The following is a 23404-nucleotide window of genomic DNA, read 5'->3' as shown; positions in this document are numbered from 1 at the left end:
TGATGATGATGATGATGAGAGAAGGGGTAGGGTGAACCCTGGTGCCAGTATATAGCCTACTACTTGTAAACAACACTGAGGGGACCTCCAAGTCTAACATCCCCATCCCTTGAAGTGATCACCATCAACAGTGTCACATGCCCTCACTTCATGAGACATTGCGGAGAGGTTTGGTATTTAAACCAGGACATTGGCACAAAGTCTGATGTTCTGGAGTTTACACCGAAACTTCCTCTCCCTTTGCTGGCTGAATACTGGCTGCAAAAATTTTTCCCACCACCAGAATTCAAACCAGTTTACCCTCAGGTCAAGTGCCACAGCACAAGTGTGCATTAGTGATCTTGGCCACACAGGCGGGTAATGGTCTGGATTGAGCACAGAATCATTGTTCAGAAAAACCCACGAACAAAACACAGATAATGCTACATATTGCTGATATTACTGGAGGACAAAGAAGTTAAGGAAAACAAGAATTCCTATCAAGTTACTTGTAATAATAATAATAATGTGAAGAAGTCAAAGAAGAAAAATAAGAATATATAAAGAGATTTTGATTCACTTACTTTGGAAGTCTATGCCTTGGGCACGGCAAAATATGAAACAACTGTGGAACTGAATACACAAAGTTTACAACTTGTGGAATAAAGAAAAGGAGCATCGTCTTGCTGAAGTGACCCAAGATACCAACAACAGCAAAAGTCATTCCAGAAAAATAGCAGAAGGTGTCTCCAACAAACACACGTGATGGGTACCTGGAAAAAGTGAAGCCAGAAAATTAAGAAAGTTTAAATGAAATTTACATTACAGTTAAATTTAATGTCTCTGCTTACAGAAACAGTTTGTAATAGTATAATTATTTGACCAAAAAAGGTTATGTAATTTCACTCTTCTGGAAGCAGTTTTGTACAACAGACATTAGGAATAATACACTGCAATGGAACAATCCTTAACAATAAAGACAGACTACTGATATTGATATTAGAGAGCTGATTCATCTACATCAACATTTACTCATTCAAATTACTTATTACTGAATAAAAAGTATGTTGAAGTTGGGACATTTCACTATAAAAACAAGGAATTTGTTGGATCCTGTCAAAAACAATCCCTGTCTAGGGCTCAGAATGGTGTTTTATATTCAGATATTCCAGTGGAAAGGCCTTTAAAGGTTGCTGGCAGATCTTGGGTAGGAAGCTGGAAGTCAGCAGATACTGGATTATATTAGATTCAGCTTTTGTTTCATAGACCCAAAAAGGAGATGATTTTGTGGGTGTGGAACAAAACATCTGAATATAATACTCACTGCCCTGATCATTTGGTAGGAGATTGTTAAAATAGGTGAATATATTACAGTAATCTGGAACTAATAATATTTGCAGAATTAGTACACTGTCAGAATGAAACATAGTCATGCACTTTTAATAAATTTATCACACACAAAATACCTGATCTCAACTGTTGTAACCATCTACTGTCAAAGCTGAAATCTAACAGACATTTTGAATTAAGCTGGTCTAGCAGTCCCTGTTAAGATATTCGTCTCTTAACTAGAAGAAGTTGCCTGTAAAAAAGTATTTCAAACTCTGTTTAAACTATGCTTTATCTGAAACCAAGTGTTCATTGGCAGAGCTTTTCATAAATACACATTAAAATCACCAGCAACGACATTTCCTCGTTTTTTACTGTGAGATGGGACAACAGAGCTTCCAGGTTTTTTATGAAGAGGTTAAAATTTCCTGAATTAGCTCTATATGTAGTTACTATTATAAAGGACTTATTATGAAATACTACTTCTGTTGCACAAGCTTCCAAGTGCTGCTCTGAGCAAAATTTATAAATATCAGTACTCTTGATATCAAAACAGTTTCTGACAAATGTGGCAACTCTTTATTTCTCCATATTTTCTCTACAGAAGTAAGAAGCTAACTCAATCCTGTAACATTTAATGTATCTACACAAGTGCTCAGATGATTTTCAGAGAGGATGACTGTATCAACTGGTTTTCTCAATTCTAATTCTTCAGCATAAATAAGCAACTCATTAAGCTCACCCCTTAGTTCCCAGATATTCTCATACAATAAGGATAACTGATTTTATGCACTGCAGAGTGCAGAAAGTTGAAATAAGTAGTTCTCGTAACATGCAAAGATCAGCACATTCCTCAAACTGGGGAACTATCAAGAATGGGGTTCCACAAGGGTCAGTCTTGGGTCCTTTGTTGTTCTTATTATATATTAATGACTTGCCATTCTATATTCATGAAGAGGCAAAGTTAGTTCTCTTCGCTGATGATACAAGTATAGTAATCACACCTGAGAAACAAGAATTAACTGATGAAATTGTCAATACTGTCTTTCAGAAAATTACTAAGTGGTTCCTTGTAAACGGACTCTCACTGAATTTTGATAAGACACAGTACATACAGTTCCGTACAGTGAATGGTATGACGCCATTAATAAATATAGACCTTAATCAGAAGCATATAGCTAAGGTAGAATATTCCAAATTTTTAGGTATGTCCATTGATGAGAGATTAAATTGGAAGAAACACATTGATGATCTGCTGAAACGTTTGAGTTCAGCTACTTATGCAATAAGGGTCATTGCAAATTTTGGTGATAAACATCTTAGTAAATTAGCTTACTACACCTATTTTCACTCATTGCTTTCATATGGCATCATATTTTGGGGTAAATCATCACTGAGGAATAAAGTATTTATTGCACAAAAGCGTGTAATCAGAATAATAGCTGGAGTCCACCCAAGATCATCCTGCAGACATTTATTTAAGGATCTAGGGATATTCACAGTAGCTTCACAGTATATATACTCTCTTATGAAATTTGTTATTAACAACCAAACCCAATTCAAAAGTAATAGCAGTGTGCATAACTACAATACTAGGAGAAAGGACGACCTTCACTATTCAAGATTAAATCTAACTTTGGCACAGAAAGGGGTGAATTATACTGGCACTAAAGTATTTGGTCACTTACCAAATAGTATCAAAAGTCTGACAGATAACCAGCAAGTATTTAAGAAGAAATTAAAAGAATTTCTGAATGACAACTCCTTCTACTCCATAGAGGAATTTTTAGATATAAATTAAGAAAAAAAAGAAAAAAAACCAAAAATATTAAAAAAAAATAAAAAAAAAAATAAAATAAAAAAAAAATAAAAAATAAAGAAAAACAAAAAACGCAAAAAATAAAGTTGTTATATTAACTTAAGTATGTTGTTAAATTAACCTAATTATGTCATGTATTGGAAAATTCGACTCGTTCCACATCATTACGAAATATCGTATTCATGATCCATGGAACTAGAATTAATCTAATCTAATCTAATCTAATCTAATCTAATCTAATCTGGCTGAATTACAACTGGATGAACCTAATTTTTCTGTCAATTTTTGAATAGCTCCAGTTTCAATCAGAGACTGTCTGCATTAATTGTGTACATTACAATTTGCTTTATGGTTGCCTGTTTTATCAATGTGAATGTCATTTTCAACCTGTCTATGAACATATTTTGTTTCTGCCCTCCCTACCATAAAAAACTGCTGTATTATTAAAAAAATGCAGTAAAATAATCCCTCATCAGCCACACCTACAATTTATCAGAATATTTTCACTCAAGGATGTAAATTCCTTTTAACTCTAAGTTCCTATAACAATAAACAAGTCCTGACTTTGCCAGAATATTGACAGGTGATAGTACTTTGTGTAAAGTTACACAAATGCTTTGTTTGAAGTATCAAATAAAAACAGCAACAGAGCAAATGAAGGGGAAGAGTAGTGCTCCCCCTGCACATACGCACAACAGTCAAGGTAGTTTCTTCTCTACACATGCAATGCTATCTACAAACAAGGTCCATAATTATCATTGTCAGTAGATTACATTTGTTGTTAGTAGACTTTACAGAAGTGGCAGCGACAGATACTTATGCCTGTTCATGCATTCCTTTCTCATTCCCATCTCAGAAGGCTCCTATTTCATTATGGGTTTTCACAAAACATGGTGTGTGTACGAACAAATGAATGAGCAGGACATTCATATTTTGCTTGAAATGTCATATATGTGAGATGATTATCCTATGAATGTTCCTAGTTATCAGACTAGCATCAAACTGAATGAAAAGTTCTGATAATGCTTTTTGTAAATACTGCAGCTCTTTTCCTTTTCAGCTAACAGGACAGACTTTCTGTCTTGTACACTAGTGTTCAAAAAAACACACCTTGAACAACTAGAGATTGGACATTCATATTCTCAGGACATGTACATTAGTATGTTCTGCAGAAATGATTAGCATCTCAATCTCTTCAGTTCAGCATGTGTCCTGTTGCCTAACAGACACAGGGTCTGCTTTGGACCCTGATAACTTGTTCAATGTGTGATGGCATCAATGTGTATAAGGTGCAAATGGCATCCTGTGATATAGCCATTGTGTTCATCTGGTTCCAAAGTTCACCTTTAGTGGTTGGCATTGTGTCACAGTGCTGCATATTTCATTTCACCATATCCCACACGTATTCAAATGGCAATAAGCCTGGCAGTCAGGCAGGGCAGGATGAAAGGCTGACATCCTGTGACACCAAAAAGGCACATGTTCATGCAGCAACATGTGGTCACACATTGACATGCTGAAAACTGGGGGGGTATTGTGCAGAAAGGGTATGGCTAGGGATCATAGGATGTCATTAACTAAGATAACACTGGTCACACTGCCCTGGACATGCACCAACTATGATTTGTGGTTGTATCCAATAGCAACCCGCGCCATAAGGCCTTGAGATGGCGCCATAAGGCCTTGAGATGGCACTGTATGTCTTGTGCAAATGCAGTCACTGTGATGCTGCTGCCCCTGTCTGAAGCAATCCATAATGCGGCCATCATTTTCAAAGAAACAGAACCTATATCCATCCGTAAACATTATTTGATGCCATTCCTGTCTCCAGTAACTTTTCTCCAGACACCATTGCTATCTAGCATGTTTCTGCACATTCATCAAAGGTGAGTGGAGACGTGGATGACGCACACATAACCCATGCTGTAATAAACAGCAATGGACTGTCACCCTTGATAGTATACAATGTGTTACACTGCTTCAATGTTGCTCCAGACCCAAGGAGGATGCAGATCTGATCTACATACCTTTCAGATGAGGTGTCGATCACCTCAGGGGAGGGGGGGGGGGGGGGGGGGAGGGTTGCTCTGAGTGGTGTGATCTAGCCCCTCTCATCATGTTCTACAGCCTTCCATGAACCATTCTGCACAAATTTGTTGCACTACTGAAACGCTTTGTCCCACACAAACAGCAATTTCTCAGATGGATGTATGACATTCTCTCATGCCAATAATGTACCCTATTTCAATCTCACTAATTTGACAGTATGGGTTGCACATACATCTGCGAGGCATCCTGCACATCTGCTCAATTTGTACTGAGCCATTACCTTCTGTTACGTAGCAATAACAAGAGGTGCAGGCACATTTCACTAGTAGATAGTTTCGCATCGCAATATTGATGATGACCTTGAACCTGCGGCCTGATGTGGTTCTAATCCTAATCATTTCCGTAGAACTTACTAATGTACATGTCCTGTGACTATGAATGTCTTATCTCTAGCAGTTCTAGGTGTTCTGTTTTTTTATGGACTTGAGTTTATTTTGGAAACAATTATTAAGAATTGATTGTGTACGTAACTACAACATGACAGTTGGCCACCCACTCATAAAATAAAACATCCTTTTCCTTAATGGATCTAATAGAAATTTTACACTCCCTTCCAACTGATCCAATTTTTCACCTCTAACCCGTGAACTTCCTGATTTTTAATCATTCTTTTCAATTTATAACAATTTTTTTTATAATATGAAAGCAATTACAGTTCCACACCTGTTTACATGATACAAATTGTGTGTGAAAGTGGACTATCAAGAACAAATATGAAATTTACAAAGAAGAGCTAAAGCCATACTGAAACAGATACAACAGGAAAGTAATGTGAAAATGTTTGAAGACAGTCATGCCCACAATGTTTCAAAATTTGTGTCAAACTCTGCCAAAGAGACCATAAATGTGTCAGATGTTATTAAGCCTAGGGCAAGATTTAGAAACATTATCACCATTATACAGAAAAAAGTGCGGATTCAACGAAAAGGGATTGTGCTTTACTCAAAGCAAGATCAAACAATGGTGCAACCACGCCAATGGATTAATCAAAAACTTGTGAACTAATCAAGTATTGAAATATTTCTATTCAGAGTTTAAAAATGTAAGACTTCTCAAGGTTGACAGTTATGAAAAATCTGGTTTCACAACACAGAAACTACATCTGAATCAATATGTGTAAGAAGAGAGTTGCATCAGATATAAACAAATCTGTCTAAGAAACAACACACGATAGCACCTATACAAATAAATGAATCATTGCACTAGGTGACACAGTTTGGGAAATTAGTAAAATGGACCAAATGAAACAGAAGTAGGTTCAATAGTAACAATTGGAAAGCAAAAGAAACCCACCATGAGAAAGATGAAAATGAGGTCACACAGAGTCTGAAATTGACACCCAGGATCAAAAAGAAGAGTGCTCCACAAACCCAAATGGAATTATTTTTCGTAAAGAAACACCATTAAAGAAATATGATGGTTTGTGGCACATCAATTACTGAAGGTTCTGACTTCAACAGCAGCCTTTTAAAAATGTGCAATGTTTAGGGACTAAAACTGATGAATTAGAAGTGCTGCTGAGTACCTCAAGGATGTTTTAGTGTTGAACATATGCAAGCACTGGCTACAAAAAAAGGCTTGAAGGTATAGCTAATATATCAGGATTTTATACGATTAACAACTCTGGTAGGAATTGCCTACCACCTACTGCCTCACTCCTCATACACCTTACTAACTTCATACTATCATACAACTTCTTCTCCTTTGAAGAGAAGGTACACAAACAAATCCACAGCACACCCATGGGCACCTGCATGGTACCCTCCTATGCTAACCTGATTATGGGACACGTACAGGAAACCTTCCTAGTTTCTCAAAATCCCTAATCTGGTTCAGGTTCACTGGCAATATCTTCACGATCTGGATTCAGGGCCAAGAGAACCTATCCTTATTCCTTCGCCACGTCAGTACCTTCTCTCCCATCCACTTCACCTGGTCCTCCTCAACCCAAAATGCCATCTTCTTGGTTGTTAATCACCTCCTTTCTGATGGCTCCATCCACACCTCTGTCCACATTAAACCTATCAATCACTAACAGTACCTACCAGCATTTTGACTGCTGCTATCCCTTCCACACCAAAAAAATCCATCCCATACAGCCTGCCCACCTAGGGACAGCATATCTGAAATGACAAGAATTCCCTTGCCCAGTATGCCAAGGGTATCACAAAAGCCTTCAGACAAGCACTATACCCAGACATAGTCCACAAAAATATTTTCTGTGCCACATTCCCCACACACCACCAATTCACCTGCCACCTCCAAGAATGAGCTACAAAGGAGCTGCTTCATAACCTGGATCATCTGGATCCTCCCCTCCAAAATGATCTTTTTTGAACTGCAGAGCTGATAGTTATTATTACAACACGTTCTCCATTCCCAAAAGTATTCGGGCCTCAAACTATGATAACCTACTGTCCCCGCACCTTCCACGCAACAGTTTCCACCCCTCTGTCCTATCACCTCCTCTCAGTTCATATCCCCTCAACTTCACTGTGCGCCATTTCTGCCAATGCACCCACCAGTCTTTCCCCCTCTCTGCTCTCTCCTCCTCTGCTCCCTATTCCCCCCTCCCTCCACCTGCTCAGCATTATGACCCTGTACCTGGCACCCATACAATGCCATCCCTCCCCCTTCCCCTCCGTACTCCAGATGGCTGCTTTCTTTCAATGCAACAGTCACATTCCAGCCAGTGTGGCTGGAGATAATGATCATGTGTGCGTGAGATGGTGAGATGTGCCTGTTTGTGTGAATGTTTCTGTGTTTTCCTTTTTTTTCTGAAGAAGGCTTCATACAAAAGCTCAGTGTGTAACACTCTTTTGCGGTGTCTGTCTGTAACTCAACGAGTCATCTTTATGGTGGGTAGCAATTTACTCTCTTCATAATAGGAGGTATATAAGTTCCAGAAATGCTCAAAGAATTTGAGAAGAGTGGGGAAGTTGGTCCGCTGGCAGGTTGAGTGTGTGGGATAAAAAAGAATGGAAGGAAATGTGGAACAAATGGCATTGGTGAAGGAAACGATAAGTCTGCTCTATCCCCTGGCTAATGTTTGCGACACATCAGTGTACTGTGGGTTGCAAAAGCTCAGTGCCATTAACAACACTACTTCTGAATATCAAACAAAAACAATCCGACAACAACACAAACAAGCATGGTTTTTTCAACTGAATCTACAGCAGCTGCCAGGTACTGAGTGGTTAAAGCCTTGCCATGAACACTACTGCCATTATGGCACAACCTTGCTTCTATGTGTCTCATGCCCCTGGAGTGCTCAGCTGGTAGTCTTCCACTGAGCAGTATTTACCTCAGAATCCAACTGCTCTGCTGCCACTGCAGACTCCAGGCTTATGACGGTCACAACTAGCAACCCATCAAATGCTGTTCCCTCTCAGCAAACATGCTCTCTCCAGCCTTATACTGGCTGTGCTTAGAAGTCAATCAATTGAAGTCCACACTCTCAACTGTCCTCGAGCAACCACCTTGTCAGACCCCATTTTCACCATCCTTGAGCACATCGTCTCAGTTGACTATCTTCAGTCCGTCCTTGAGCACACTATTTCTTTCCACCCACCACAACCTCACAGTCTTTGTTTGTGTAAGAACTTTCCAGGGCAACATAAGCGATTGACTTTCAGCATGAATCCAGTAGTACAGAATGTGTTATTGTATTCTATACCTTACATTAGTAAACGTTCAGTTGTTCTTTGCTAGCTGGCCACTTCAATCGTAGCATGTTTTTATCCTCAGTTGTGGGTGTGGTATATGCTGAAAGTACGTAATCCGCATGTGTTTTATCACCAACAATTTTAGTGCATTTTGTAGGATGATTTATTGGATGGGGTCCATAGGTAAGCTTGCAATCAAAGAGTTAATACAGTATGAAACAGTTGTGGACAGTTCAGTGGAAATCAGTGAGACAGAAATGATCAGTGGAGCAGCCCATGATTATTTCCTGGGTTTTACAGTATTGATTTTAAAGTGCTAGAAGCAATATGAGCATGTGCAATCTATGAGGTGTATTTGAAGGGATCATTGGGAAGTCTTGATATTGTGTGAAGCACAAGGAAAGAAGTGTCCCAGCACACTGGAGAAAGTGTATGGGACTGGAGCAAGTGCCTCTGACTTATTGTATGTGTAAAAGAGAGAGTATAGAGAGGACAGAATTGAACCTTATGGCACTCCTGAAAATGTATTGATGTTGTGGGATTGGGTTTGGCTGATGGTAACAAAAGTTGCATTGTGCAAGACAATAAGGTGTACAGTGTCAAAAGACTCATCAGTATCAAAAGAGATAGACACAGAAGTTTGTTTTTCATTCATTTGTAAGGATAGGAAGTGGAGAAACTGATAAACTAAGTACTTGAGACTGAAGCAAGAGGACATGGTGTTTCAGATTTTCTTATGAACGGTACACAGATTTATGCAAAGATCTTGCCAGTTGGGGAAAATGATAGGTTGATGAGTATACACAGCAATATAAGTATTTTGGTGGTCTTTCATCATTCGGGGTATACAGTATGGTATGGTGAAGTACATGTAAATCTTGAAGGAAGGGCCTGGGGCTTTCTTTATGATGACAATACATAATGGAGTCATCACAATGTGCAGGATGCGTTTAATTTGGTTTGTGGTTTTCTGTTTAAGTATCAGGAATAGGGACAAAGAGGTGGGACAAACTTGAATTGTTAGGTTCAGTGACACATCTTTAAGGGAAAGAGGTTTGCTTTCTGAGCATACTGATTGTAATTAGTTTTTATAGATAAGAGGATAGTGTGGTTTGTGATTTGTACTGGTGAGGCACTGGAAAGCTTTATAACACTTTGTTCAGAGAACAGGAAGTGGAGTGTTGAGTTATGTACATGGCTGTAATCAGTCAAGGCATCTCTCTGCCATCCTCCATATATGATGATGGAACACTGGGACTGTGTCTTATATTACTGTAGGAGGTTGGTTGGTTGGTTGGTTGACTTGGGGGGAAGGGACCAAACAGCAAGGTCATTGGTCCCATTGGATTAGGGAAGGATGGGAAAGGAAGTCAGCTGTGCCCTCTCAAAGAACCATCCCAGCATTTTCCTAAAGCAAGGGAAATCACGGAAAACCTAAATCAGGGTGGCCGGTATTACTGTGAGAGGACTTATAGCAATCAGTCACTATTTATGTTATCAAATTTATTTTATTATCCTTTATCAGTGAGAAAGTGTCCCAGTTTCTGATGCAGAGGAAGGATCAGTAGGATTATGGTATTCTCTGAGGAGCAGAAGGAGGGAGGAGGGGAAGGAAGGAAGGAAGATGAGGGTTTTACGTCCCACTGACATCTGAAGTCATTACAGACAGATCACAAGTTTGAAAAATTTCAAGGATGGAGAAGGAAATTGACTATGCCTTTTCAAAGGAACCATCACAGCATTTTCCTGGAGCATTTTGGAGAAATCATGGAACATCTAAATCTGGATGGCCGGATGTGGATTTGAACCATTGTCCCCCCCAAATGCGAGTCCAGTGTGCTAACCACTGTGCCACCTCACTCGGTGCAGTGGAAAGAGGGAGAGAGGGGAGAGGAGGAGGGGGAGAACATCTGAAGGTGGGGGGAGTGATAGTCAGTTGAGGGTAAATGATGGGAATGTGGATGGATGTAGTATCAGATCAGATTCCTTGAAGGGAGACGCAGTGAGGAATATGTCATCAGGGTTTGCCTTGTTATTGGGAGGCTCCTGATATGAGTATGTATTTAGTTTCAGAAGGCATTCCATTTGACGTGGGTGTAGTGTTGCTCAATTTTTAATGGATGTTTTATGCTGCTTCGACGAATTGAGATGGTTGGAAGGATGAAAAGATGATCACTTTCAGCTGGGTTAAGGGGTTGTGCAATGATGTCACAAATTTGTCTGGTGAACACAAAATGTTATCTGTGGTGGAGTAACTTTCTGGACAGATCTGCATCTACATACGTATTCCGTACGCGTATCTGCATGGCAGAGGGCAGAGGGTACCTTTTACCATTACTAGTCATTTCCTTTCGTATTCCATTCGCAAATAGAGCGAAGGAAAAATGACTATGTGTATGCCTCCTGACAAGCCCTAACTTCTTATATCTTATCTTCATGGTCCTTACCCGAAATGTATGTTGGTTGGCATAGAATCTCTCTGCAGTCAGCTTCAAATGGCTGTTCTCTAAATTTTCTCAATAGGATTTCATGAAAAAAATGTTGCCTTCCCTCAAGAGATTCCAATTTGAGTTTACGATACATCTACATAATTCATACATGTTGAACATATCTACTGGTGTCAAATCTAGTAGCACACCTCTGAACTGCTTCAGTGTCGTCCTCTAATCTGATCTTGTGGTGATCTAAAACCCTCTAGCAGTACTCAAAAATGGGTTGCAGTAGTGTTCTATATACGCAGTCTCCTTTACAGATGAATGACATTTTCCTAAAATTCAACCAATAAACTGAAGTCGACCATTCGCCTTCCTACTACCATCCTTAGGTACTCATTCCATATCGTATCACTCTGCAACATTGTGCCTAGATATTTCATTGACGTGACTGTATTTGAACATTATGGGATTGTTTTTCCTACTCATCTGCATTAACTTAAATTTTTCTACATTTAGAGCAAGCTGCTATTCATCACACCAACTAGAAATTTTGTCTAAGTCATCTTGTATCCTCCTAGAGTCACTCAACAATGACATCTTCCCACACACCACACTGTGATCAGAAAAGAGTTACAGATTGTTGTTCACCCTGTCTGTCACATAATTAATGTCTATGTAGAGTAAGAGAGGTCCTATCACATTTCCCTATGGTACTCGTGACGATACTCATGTGTCTGATGAACACTTGCCCTTACCGTTCACATATCTGGGGACTTTCATATTACCAGAATTCTGTTAACAGCCTGAAGATGGGTGCTATGTCAAACGCTTTCCAGAAACCAAGGAATATGGAATCAGTTCAATGGCCTTTATCAATGGTTTTCAGGATATCATGTGAGATAAGGGCAAACTGAGTTTTTCATGAGCAATGCTTTCTCAGAATATGTTCAGAAATTCTGCAGCAAACCGATCTTAAGGATATCGGTCTGTAATTTTGCAGGTGCATTTTTCCCTTCTCTTGTATAGGAGCCACCTGCACTCTTTACTGGTCACTTGGGACTTGGCAGTGGATGAGAGATTCACGTAAATGCAATCTAATTAAGGGGCCAATACCTTAGAGTATTCTGTAAACCCAAACTGGGATTCCACCCAAACCTGGTTACTTATTTGTTTTCATCTCTTTCAGTTTCTTCTGGACATTAGGGATGCCTATTACTACATCCTCTGTACGAACGTCTGTGTAACAGTCAAACGATGGTATGTTTGTACACTCCTGCATGAACAATTTCTTAAACATGAATTTTTTAAACTTCAGCTTTCCTTTTGCTGTTTTCTACTGCCACACCAGACTGATCGATGAGTGACTGTACTGCAGCAGACTTCAACCCACTTAGCAATTTTACATAGAACCAGAATCTTCCTGCATTCTCGGCTAGACTTTTCACTATTTCTATGACTCTGAATAATTTTAAAAATGTCGAAGGGGAATCGGGTAGCTGGTAAGAACATCTGATAATTACATTGTGTTTACCTAAGCCTGTTACTCGCATCCAAATAACTTAATGGCCAGACTCAATTTTGACCTCAATAGACACAATATCCCCCATATGCCTCACTAAATACTTTGGAGCTTTCTAAGTTGTGTTTCAGCCAGTATTTGGTTCGGAGAATAATTTGAGTGCAACAACTTTCCTGGAGGCCAGCAAATTCATGAACTTTGACAATTTACTGTTAAAATTTTAACAGTCGAGTGCCTTTATTTCATAAATGGTCTGATTTTGATCTCTGTGAATTGACAGATGAGCATTCATCAGGGGATCTCAAACTATTGCTTAGCCTAAAAAGCCCTCATGTGCACTTGACATGAACTCTACTACCTAAGCAGCTGCTTCCTTTATGTAGTGCACCTCTGACCTATCAAGGAAAATAATACAACTCTCTACCCCATAACGCAGAACCAGAAATCTGCAGATAAGGCCATCTCAGGCTCTAAACCGAAGAACACCACTCAATTCTCAGTACAATGATGCAAATTGTAAGCTCTGCTTGCACCATGCAAGTGAGTCCAGCAGTCTTCACCTCTTCCAACAGTTACTTGTACAAACTGAAGATGGCATCAGAACCCAAGCAACAGATATCAGAATGAGATTTTCACTCTGCAGCAGCGGAGTGTGCGCTGATATGAAACTTCCTGGCAGATTAAAACTGTGTGCCAGACTGAGACTCGAACTTGGGAACTTTGCCTTTCGCGGGCAAGTGCTTGACCAACTGAGCCACCCAAGCACAACTCACACCCCGTCCTCACAGCTTTACTTCTGCCAGTATCTCGTCTCCTACCTTCCAAAATTTACAGAAGCTCTCCTGCGAACCCTGCAGAACTAGCACTCCTGAAAGAAAGGATATAGCGGAGACATGGCTTATCCACAGCCTGGAGGATGTTTCCAGAAAGAGATTTTCATTCTGCAGTGGAGTGTGCACTGATATGAAACTTCCTGGCAGATTAAAACTGTGTGCCGGACCGAGACTTGAACTCGGGACCTTTGCCTTTCGCGGGCAAGTGCTCTACCAACTGAGCTACCCAAGCATGACTCACACCCCATCCTCACAGCTTAACTCCTGCCAGTATCTTGTCTCCTACCTTCCAAACTTTACAGAAGCTCTCCTGCGAACCCTGCAGAACTAGCACTCCTGAAAGAAAGGATATTGCGGAGACATGGCTTAGCCACACCCTGGGGGATGTTTCCAGAATGAGATTTTCACTCTGCAGCGGAGTGTGCGCTGATATGAAACTTCCTGGCAGATTAAAACTGTGTGCCGGACCGAGACTCGAACTCGGAACCTTTGCCTTTCGCGGGCAAGTGGTAGAGCACTTGCCCACGAAAGGCAAAGGTCCCGAATTCGAGTCTCGGTCCGGCACACAGTTTTAACCTGCCAGCAAGTTTCAACAGATATCAGGTTTCATTGGTGCTGTTGTCAGGTGCAACTTGCAGATGAGTGCACCCTCCACCTTTGATAGCTGTAGGCAGATTCTACTCCACACCCCAAAGGAGACCCCTAGCAGACACACCAATGTCTGGTCAGCCTCCACGCTGGCACTGTCTCAAGTGCCACAAGTATGTTACAACCTGCCACTCACCATGCTGTGAGACCACATTCCCCACATTGGGTACACTGCAAAGTGCCTCAGCAGTGGAGCCTGTGGGCAAAACAAGTGACACCTAAGGTATCCCATGCGACATGCCAGATTCTCAAGTGCTACTACATCCTGAGGCAACAATCTGCAGACGGCTGACTGTCGCCAACAGTATCTTCAGCTGTTTGCGAATTGTGGCCAGCTCTTTCTGTATCCACATACAGCATGCACACACCCTGTCTATCCTTGTACTACTTAGTTAAGAACTATAAAAGCACACACAGAAAGCTCTCCCGGTGTGTCACCAATGCAGGCTGGTGTGACTTACTGGGATGTCTAGATGGCCATTCAAAAGAAATGACAACTTTCCCTAAATCTAGAGTTTACAGTGATTGAAACGTGAAACTAGACTCTTAAATATAAAAACACGCCAGGAATTCAAGCTTTAAACTAAGAATGCACACAGAAAAAGCTCAATATGTAACTCACTATCCCCTGGTGTTTTATCAACAGAGGTTGGAGCCTGAGGCAATGGCGTTAAGTCACTTTTAGGGTTGTTAGGAAGCCGACATGAACATGCAAGTCAGCAGGTCACCTTTCAGGTTGTTAAAAAGCTGACACCAACATGCAAGCTTAGCACAAAAACGGATATGGACAGTAAGGTATGCAGCAGTAACATAGGTGGCAAGATAAGAAAGTATAAGATATCTGGGGGACATAAAAATTGTGGCAGGGGTGACTGTTAGGGATCTCAGGTGGAATGTATGAGTAGGGGAAGTGGCTGTAAGTACATTTTTATAAGGTGGCAACTGAATCTCAAGCATGGGAAGGAGGTTGTTGGTTTCAAGGGGGTTGTGCATTATATGATAGGTGGATATTGTGGTGTGGTTACAATTTTTATTTGCTAAGGATAAACTTCTGGATGCTATTTCTGGCTATAATACTGTACTGCTGTCTCATCATGTTAAGCATGGATTAAAAAGATATAGTCTAGAGGTGGGCTTAAACTAATTGCTGAAGTTGTGGAAAACAACATGGGTATGTGGGGAATTGGAAGGAAGTGGAGGGAGACCCAGAGAATTAATGGATTGGAGGGGAGTGCCAGTAGGACACTCCTTAAAAAATATCTAGTGGCAACACTGTTGGAGTGACCCTCCAACTCTCCATTTCCCAAAGCAGTGATGTGTTGTGAGGGGTCTCCTACCTCAACCTCCCTCGACTTTCTCCAGTAGTGACCACATAATTAGTTTAGACTGTGGTACCAAAACAGAAACAGATTAACAGTACAAGAGATTATTTTAAGGAAACTATGAAACAGCGAATTGTCCAATTCAAAGATACAGCAGTCACTGTCACAGACATATCAAGTTCCCTTTATGCAGCAGACTCTCGACCATCAAGCCTAATGTGACAGAAGGTAAAGTCAAATAACAAAAAAGCTGGATGGGCTGGAGTTCTATATATTCTCTCTTTCAGCCCCAGCTGTATCATTCAAAACACACTTTTTTTTACACCAAGACCCAATTATATTAACATTTTCTGCTTTCCTCCATAATACAAGCTAGTTATAAGTATTTGTTATACACATTCTGCAGCCTTCGAAACTCATTACAGTAAACATAAAATGACTTGCATTGTAAAGCATGAATGTCTGATTACACACATGTCAAAAGCCAGGCCAAACAAAAAAGATGAAAGTTACAGGTTTGAGGTTTCTGAAAAGCATTTGATAGATGATTGTTTCTCTCCTTTAGCCCTCTCTTGTGCTACAATATCCCTCCACTTACACAAATAGATGACATCAGATGGCATTGCTTCCTCCTGCTCACTAATGTACTGCAGTGCTGCCTCAACAGTTTTGAATCGTTCTGAATGTGGAATGAAATTTCTCTTGTCATCTAAGTTTGCCTCCTCCTCTTGTGCTACTTCTCCCCGTGTCACCATTTTCACAATATTGTTGCCTGTTAGTTCATCATTTGTCATCCACTCTGTGAAATCCTCTGCATCGATATCCTCACAGTCAGGTACATTTGTAAGCAATGAAAGGATATCATTATTTCCATCTCTGACTTTTGTTTCACACATGGATTCAAAGTTAAAGTATTCGACTTCATAGTGTAAAAGAATTTTCCAACACCACGGAAGTGATATATTAGGCATCTCTTCCTAAGCTTCAGCAAACCTTTGATTTTATCCATACTGGATGAGAGGTTGTGGGGTGTGAATGTCAATGTTAAAAAATATATTGGCTCAGGCACTTGTTTACACTATAAACAAGTTGCTGATCCAATATATTTTTTAACATTCAGCAAAACACCTTCTGATGTCTAGTAAGTCAGCCCTCTTCAGAATGGTTACACATTCTTCACTGTTATCAATCATCAATATCAATGTACAAGACAATGGCAGTGGTACTACTTACTTAGCATCATAAAGATGCACTGGTCCATCAGCTGACAAAGAACAGTCACATTTGTAGGTAAAAATAATGCTCTGATATCTCCATCCGTTAGTTCATCATTGGCAGGACGTGAACATGCAGCACAGCTTTCCTCAGTAAATTATTGTCTTTCAAATATTTCTCTACAGCTGGTACAAATTAATTTTGGAACCAGGTTTAAAATATTTCTGAATTAATCTAAAAATTTCTTTTGATGAGTGTAGTGCAGGGGCAGTGATAACCAATATTTTCAGGTTTTTGAAAGCTCTAGGCTTCCTTGATTTGCCTATTAATGTAAGCCAAAGCTTGTGGTTGCCAATTGCATTACTGCAAACCAATATGGTAACTTGTTCCTTATTTTTCTTGTATCTGAGTGCTGCAGTTTCCTTTTTTGAAGAAGCATTTTCACAGGGAGCACCTTTTAATTTAAACCACTCACATCGCAATTGTACAACTGTTCACCAGAAATTCCCTCCTCATCAATTAACTTCGAAAAATAATCTTGAAACTATGGCACAGCCTCTTTGATAGCGGAGAAAGTCTCTGCACTAATGGTAATGTGGTGAATACCAAATCAATTTTTCCACCGATCCAACCGTCACTGATAAATTCTGAATCTTCTCCTTCTATTTGCCACCGAAATTGCAAAGATTTTTCCTACAGTATCGGTCCAGTAACAGACAAATCTTTTCCTCTTAAATGTCATGCCATAAAAATACAGCTTCCTCAACTTCTTTATACTTATCTTTTTAACATTGTCTTCCTTACTTTTATTCCACATCCACTAGTCTGGGAAGCACTCCACTTTTCAATTTCTGCTCAAGTTTTTTTCCAGTCTCAAACAGTACTTTTTCCTATGCTTAACTCCAAAGTAATAATTTTGGTTGTTACCCCAGAATCCTGTCACATTACACCACATAATTTCTGTTCCATAGTCATTAAAAGTTTTTTTCATTTATCACCCATTTTGGACTTTTTAATTAAAATGCAAAGGACCTCACAAAACAACAATTTAAGAATGCACACAATTTGGACATTTGAAATGCAGTTAAAGAAGCAAAGAACACAGGGTTGCCAACAGAGCTGCTCTCTATACGTATTGTTGTTTATGAGCGCTGGAAGAGGGCTTCTATGTATTGTTTGTTGAAGAGTGGTTCCAATAATTTATTCAATATCAACAATACAGCATGTATCTTACAACTGTGATTCGGATGTGTTAAAAGTACAAAATAGACATAAAACATTTTGAAAGGCCACAAAACATTATAGCCAGCATGCACTTGCTAAATATTTGGAAAAATGCAGTATGTACAATAAATTAATCCTCATTTTATCATGGACAAGTATTATTTCAATATTAATTAAGTAGGCAAAGTAGTCATAAGTTGGGCAGTAAAGAGTCTCTTGTATTTGATATATCCCTCCCACTGTTTTGCAGCTGATTCCAGTCACGCCTTTTGTTATCTCATACCCATTTATTGCTTGGGCCTCTTCATCAGAAATGCTTTTGTGGGAAGCACCTGTTTTTGATAATGACTAGAAAGATATTTGCATCATTTTTTGGCTGTGCAGCTGAGTTGTAACATAGTTATTCTTTGCTACTTTTAGTTTTGACAGTTCTCTGCTATTGATTCCATTGTCAAATTGTTCAATTGAGTTTTTGAAAGAAATAAAGTTATTGTGGTTACGATCACCTTACTGTGTAATAGAGATAACACAATGAGCTCTACCTATAAGACAGTGACCACTGAAAGCAAGACAAAGCAGCAAATTCAAGCAAAGCATCAAGCGAGAGAGTAGCTTCACATTACAAAGCTGAAAGTGATCAGACAGGACAACAAATTTCACGGCTATAGAGAGATTCAGAGAAACAAATTAAAGACTTGCAAACAAAAATTATACTAAAGGATGACACGAGTTCACACTACAGAGTGCATTGACAGCACCCTGCAGAGCAGCAGCATAGAAAGCTGCCACAGGCCCAGAAATGAAGGCACAAATACCAAAGCTCTTGCCACAAAGTCCTGATCTATGGCCTTCATGTTGGATTTAGAATTCACACAGCATAACATTACAGAAGACTCCACAAAGTTTGCTGTGGCTGTCAACAGCCTGGACACATGGGTAGTAGAGATAGTGTTGGATGTTATGTCACACAAGACTGGTACCAACACAGTAATATGACTTTTATGCAAATCCATTGACCAACAGATGCAGCAGGTCTTGCACTTGGAATGTATTAGCTATAGGACATCTTCCAAGTTTCAGCAGCATCTACAAAGTACCATGGAGGAGACGATGATGTCAAATGACTTAGTAAGGCATATATGACTCATACAGCTGCCATTGTTGGTAAAAACAGTGATGGTCACTTGTAACACTGATGACATCAACTCTGTGTCATCAGTGGGAGACAAAATATATGCAATAGTGGGACAAGCGAGCACAGCAGTAATAATGCAAGGTGCGAATGATAACACAGCAAGAAGGAAGCTGCAGCTATAAGGCAAGTATAGAGGAGCAGCTATCAACAGTAGTGACCGAGAAACAAGACTCCTTTGGACGACATAGGCATGAAAAGAAAAGATAGGTTGGTACCGTCAATGCTTCGGCACAGGAGCTATAGGCACACACTGGGGGGATGACATAAACAGATATGTTGGTACCATAAACGGTTCTGCACAGGAACTGCAAGGCGCACTTCACCTTGCTTGTTCCCACCATCTGCAGTAGGCACAGCAGGCCTCATACTTTCTGAAAGTGGCCAAGATAAAAATTATGAGATTGTCGTAGGAGACAAACAAGGTTTTGCATCTGTGATGTGACAGATTACACACGATGGTTTAGCCAGGACCAAACAGACAGAGAAACATGTTTGCTCACTCACGTCAACCCAGCTCCTACGGGCACAGTATTTCATCTAACTGTTGCCAACATCTCACCAATTAAAACATACATTGAATATAAAGTAACAGCGGGCACTGGGTTCAGTGAGAGATTCGGACAGAAGTTCCTACTAGCAGAACAATGCGAGACTTTACTGGGATCAAACTTTACCCACCACCAAGGGCTACAGCAACAGCTGTGCCCAGCACAAATTATATGGAACAGTGAGGTAACTATGGACACTGCAGGCAGAGTGACAAGCAATGCTGTCACTTTAGACAGTAATGCAGTTTTGATGGAACTGCGCTGTAAGACACTTCATGACACAGCGCATCACATTAAAACTGCTGCAGGTTAACAGGTTTATTGAACTGCACGAAGATCAAATAGCCCATGGGTGTCACCCATGCACTTGGGCAGGAAGAAGGATGCTACTTTTAGAGACAATGCAGGAATTATCAGATACTAAATGCAAGGAAAATCCCTGACTGCTGCCCTATTCCAAACCTACGGATCGTTACAAATGTGTTCGTCAGCATTGTAAACTGCATAAATACTAGCAACCAGATTCCAGTGGTTGAAGTAGACATTCTCAAGACAAATGACATAACCCCTTTTAGCCTCCAAGTTTCTCCACATGCCGTTCAATCTGAAAAGCACAGCCCAATCTTGGCAGACATTCACTGATGAAGCACTGAGAGGCCTACAGTCCTGCTGTGCATACCTGGAAAAAATATTTATATTTTTGCACATGTCCAAATTACAAGACAACCACCTCAAGATGGCATGTGTGAGAAGCCGAAAGTAATAAAAAGAGCTAAGTGTGCCCTCTGACAGAATCAAGTCACACTATTGGGGCATGAAGTATCAGCATCAGGTATCAGTCCTATCAATCATTAAAAACATGAATGATGAATTGTCATCAGTTTAGGAGATTCCTGAGGATCATCAGCTTTTACCAGATGCCATCTACCTGGGGCAGCACAGATGCAGGTATCCCTCATGGACATGCTGGCAGGTAACAACTTTACTCACAAACAGAGCCTGCCTTTGACACCTGTCATGCAACAGTTCCTTGAGAAGGTAAGAGCCAATTTACAAGGAGCAATTCTTTTGACAAAGCCTATTCATAACACACCACTTGCAACTGTAGTGGACACCAGACAGTCTGCGATCAGGGCAGCCTGTGTCAAAAAGCTGAGGGTAGCTAATAACCTTTAGTATTTTCCTCAAAAAAAAAAAAAAAAGCTTTAAAAATCACAAGCTAAGTAGAGTGTGTACAACAAGGTGCTGCTAGCCATTTATGAGGTTATCTGATACTTCCACCCTTACATTGAAGCTCAGCTGTTTATGGTTTACGCCAATCATAAGCCTTTCAAAGGAGGGAGTTCTGCCAGCTGGAGTTCATTGAGCAGTTTACCACCAAAGTTAAGCACATAAAAGGGGCAGATAATATAGTTGCAGATTTTTTCCTCAAGGGCCGGTGCAATTTACGCATCAGTACATTACGATCAGCTAAGAATAGAGCAAGCCATAGACAAAAAACTACAGCAATTATTATGGGACAACTTGACATCCCTTAAGCTCGAGCAATATCAGATACTAGGCAAGAAGACACTTATTTGCTATGATGTGTCAAAAAACAACCTGAGACCATTAGTGACTAAAAGGATGCAACACTTGGTGTTTGACATCACTCACTATTTCTCACATCCCAGCACTAACACAACAGCAAATTGTTGAAGGAAAAATTCGTGTAGCCGGTAAAAAAAAAAAAAAAAAAAAAAAAAAAAAATCAATGGAAAATCCAGAATGAAATTTAACAATATTATGAAAAGGAAAGTTGCTACTCACCATATAACGGAGATGCTGAGTTGTAGATAGGCACAACAAAAAGACTGTCACAAATAAAGCTATCGGCCAGTAAGGCCTTCATCAAAAACAGAAAACAGACAGACACATGCACACTCATGCAAATGCAACTCACACGCATGACTGCAGTCTCAGGCAACCGTAGCCACACTGTGAGCAGCAGCACCAGTGCATAATGGGAGGGGGCGGGGGTAAGGAGGAGGCAGGGGCGGGGAGGGGGAGTGATACTAGGGTAGGGGTGGCGGACGGTGCAGTGCTGCTGGAGAGTGTGCAGGGACAAGGTGGAGAGGTTACGGCAGCTATGTGCAGTCGGGAGGTTAGACAGAGGACAGAGGAGAGAGGTGGGGAGAGAGGGAGAGATGGGGATTTGAAAAGAATGGGTACGATGGTGGAATGAGGGCTGTATAATGCTGGAATAGGAACAGGGAGGCTGGATGGGTGAGAAAAGTGACGAACAAGGGTTGAGGCAAGGAGGGTTATGGGAACATAGGATATATTGCAGGGAGAGTTCCCACCTGCACAATTCAGATAATCTGGTGTTGGTGGGAAGGATCCATACGGCACAGGCTGTGAAGCAGTCATTGAAATGACGGATGTCGTGTTGGGCAGCATGCTCAGCAACAGGGTGGTCCACTTGTTTCTTGGCTACAGTTTGTCGGTGGCCATTCATGCAGACAGGCAACCTGTTGGTTGGACTGGAGCAACTGAATTACATTATCTACCAGGGTGTTGACTACCTCTCATCATGCCCTGAAATGAGAAATGTCCTGCCCACTATCCTTCTAACCCCCCCCCCCCCCCACACACACACACAGTGGCATTCTGTTGTCCACCAAACCTACACAATATACTTGTCCATCCCTACACAGTCCCTGCTCCCAACCCCTTCTCTCACGGCTCATACCCCTGTAATAGACCACGATGCAAGACCTGTCCCATACATCCTCTCACCAATATCTACTCCAGTCTGGATACAAACATCGTCTATGCCATCATAGCCAGGGCTACCTGTGAAAACAGTCACCTGATCTACAAGCTAAGCTGCAACCACTATGCTACATCCTATGTGAGCATGACAACGAACATGTCTGTCCGTCTGTCTGGATGAATGGGCACCAACAAACTGTGGCCAAGAAACCCTCTGTCTAACCTCCCAACTGCACATACCTGCCCTACCATCTCTGCCTCATCCCTGCGCACTCCACAGCAGCACTGCACTGTCTGCCACCCTTACCGTACTATCCCTCCCCCTCCACACTCCAGCCTCCTACTTACCCCCACTCCCCACTCCCATTATGCATTGGTGCTGCTGCTCACAGTGTGGCTACAGTTGCCTGTAATCATGTGAGTGTGTGTGTTGTGTTTGCATGAGTGTGCGTGTGCGTCTATTGTCTATATTTTAAGAAGGCCTTATGGGCTGAAAGCTTTATTTGTGACAGTCTTTTTGTTGTGCCTATCTGCAACTTAGCATCTCCACTATAGGGTGAATAGTAACTTTCCTTTTCTTAATACTGGTACAAAAAAAGATTACCACATTTGGGTGAGGACGCACCCAGCCTATCAATGGTGAAAAGTTGGTAGTCATGTGCAAAAGACTGTAGAGGACCTCCTGGAAATGACAAATCGATTCTTCCATGTGCACAAAGACTACATACGTCTGCTGCCACTGTCAGAGGAATACTGTTATTTGTTCACAGCATTTGTCAGTTATACGCAATGCCTGTTGGAGAGACGTCA

At 40.7% G+C, this 23404-nt stretch overlaps 1 protein-coding gene across 1 annotated transcript in view; it reads right to left on the bottom strand.

Moving 5' to 3' along the window:
- Positions 1 to 23404, bottom strand: part of LOC126452533 (UDP-N-acetylglucosamine--dolichyl-phosphate N-acetylglucosaminephosphotransferase-like) — a 136903-nt gene that overhangs the window by 21139 nt on the left and 92360 nt on the right. Inside the window, exon 5 of the mRNA XM_050091094.1 lies at positions 564 to 752. Within this exon, the coding sequence (XP_049947051.1) occupies positions 564 to 752 (189 nt within the window). The remainder of the gene's footprint in view (positions 1 to 563; positions 753 to 23404) is intronic.

This window comes from Schistocerca serialis, unplaced genomic scaffold (assembly GCF_023864345.2).
Source record: "Schistocerca serialis cubense isolate TAMUIC-IGC-003099 unplaced genomic scaffold, iqSchSeri2.2 HiC_scaffold_897, whole genome shotgun sequence".
Classification (NCBI taxonomy): domain Eukaryota; kingdom Metazoa; phylum Arthropoda; class Insecta; order Orthoptera; family Acrididae; genus Schistocerca; species Schistocerca serialis.
The sequence above is the reverse complement of the archived record's forward strand: the minus strand, read 5'-3'. Positions and strand labels throughout refer to the sequence as shown.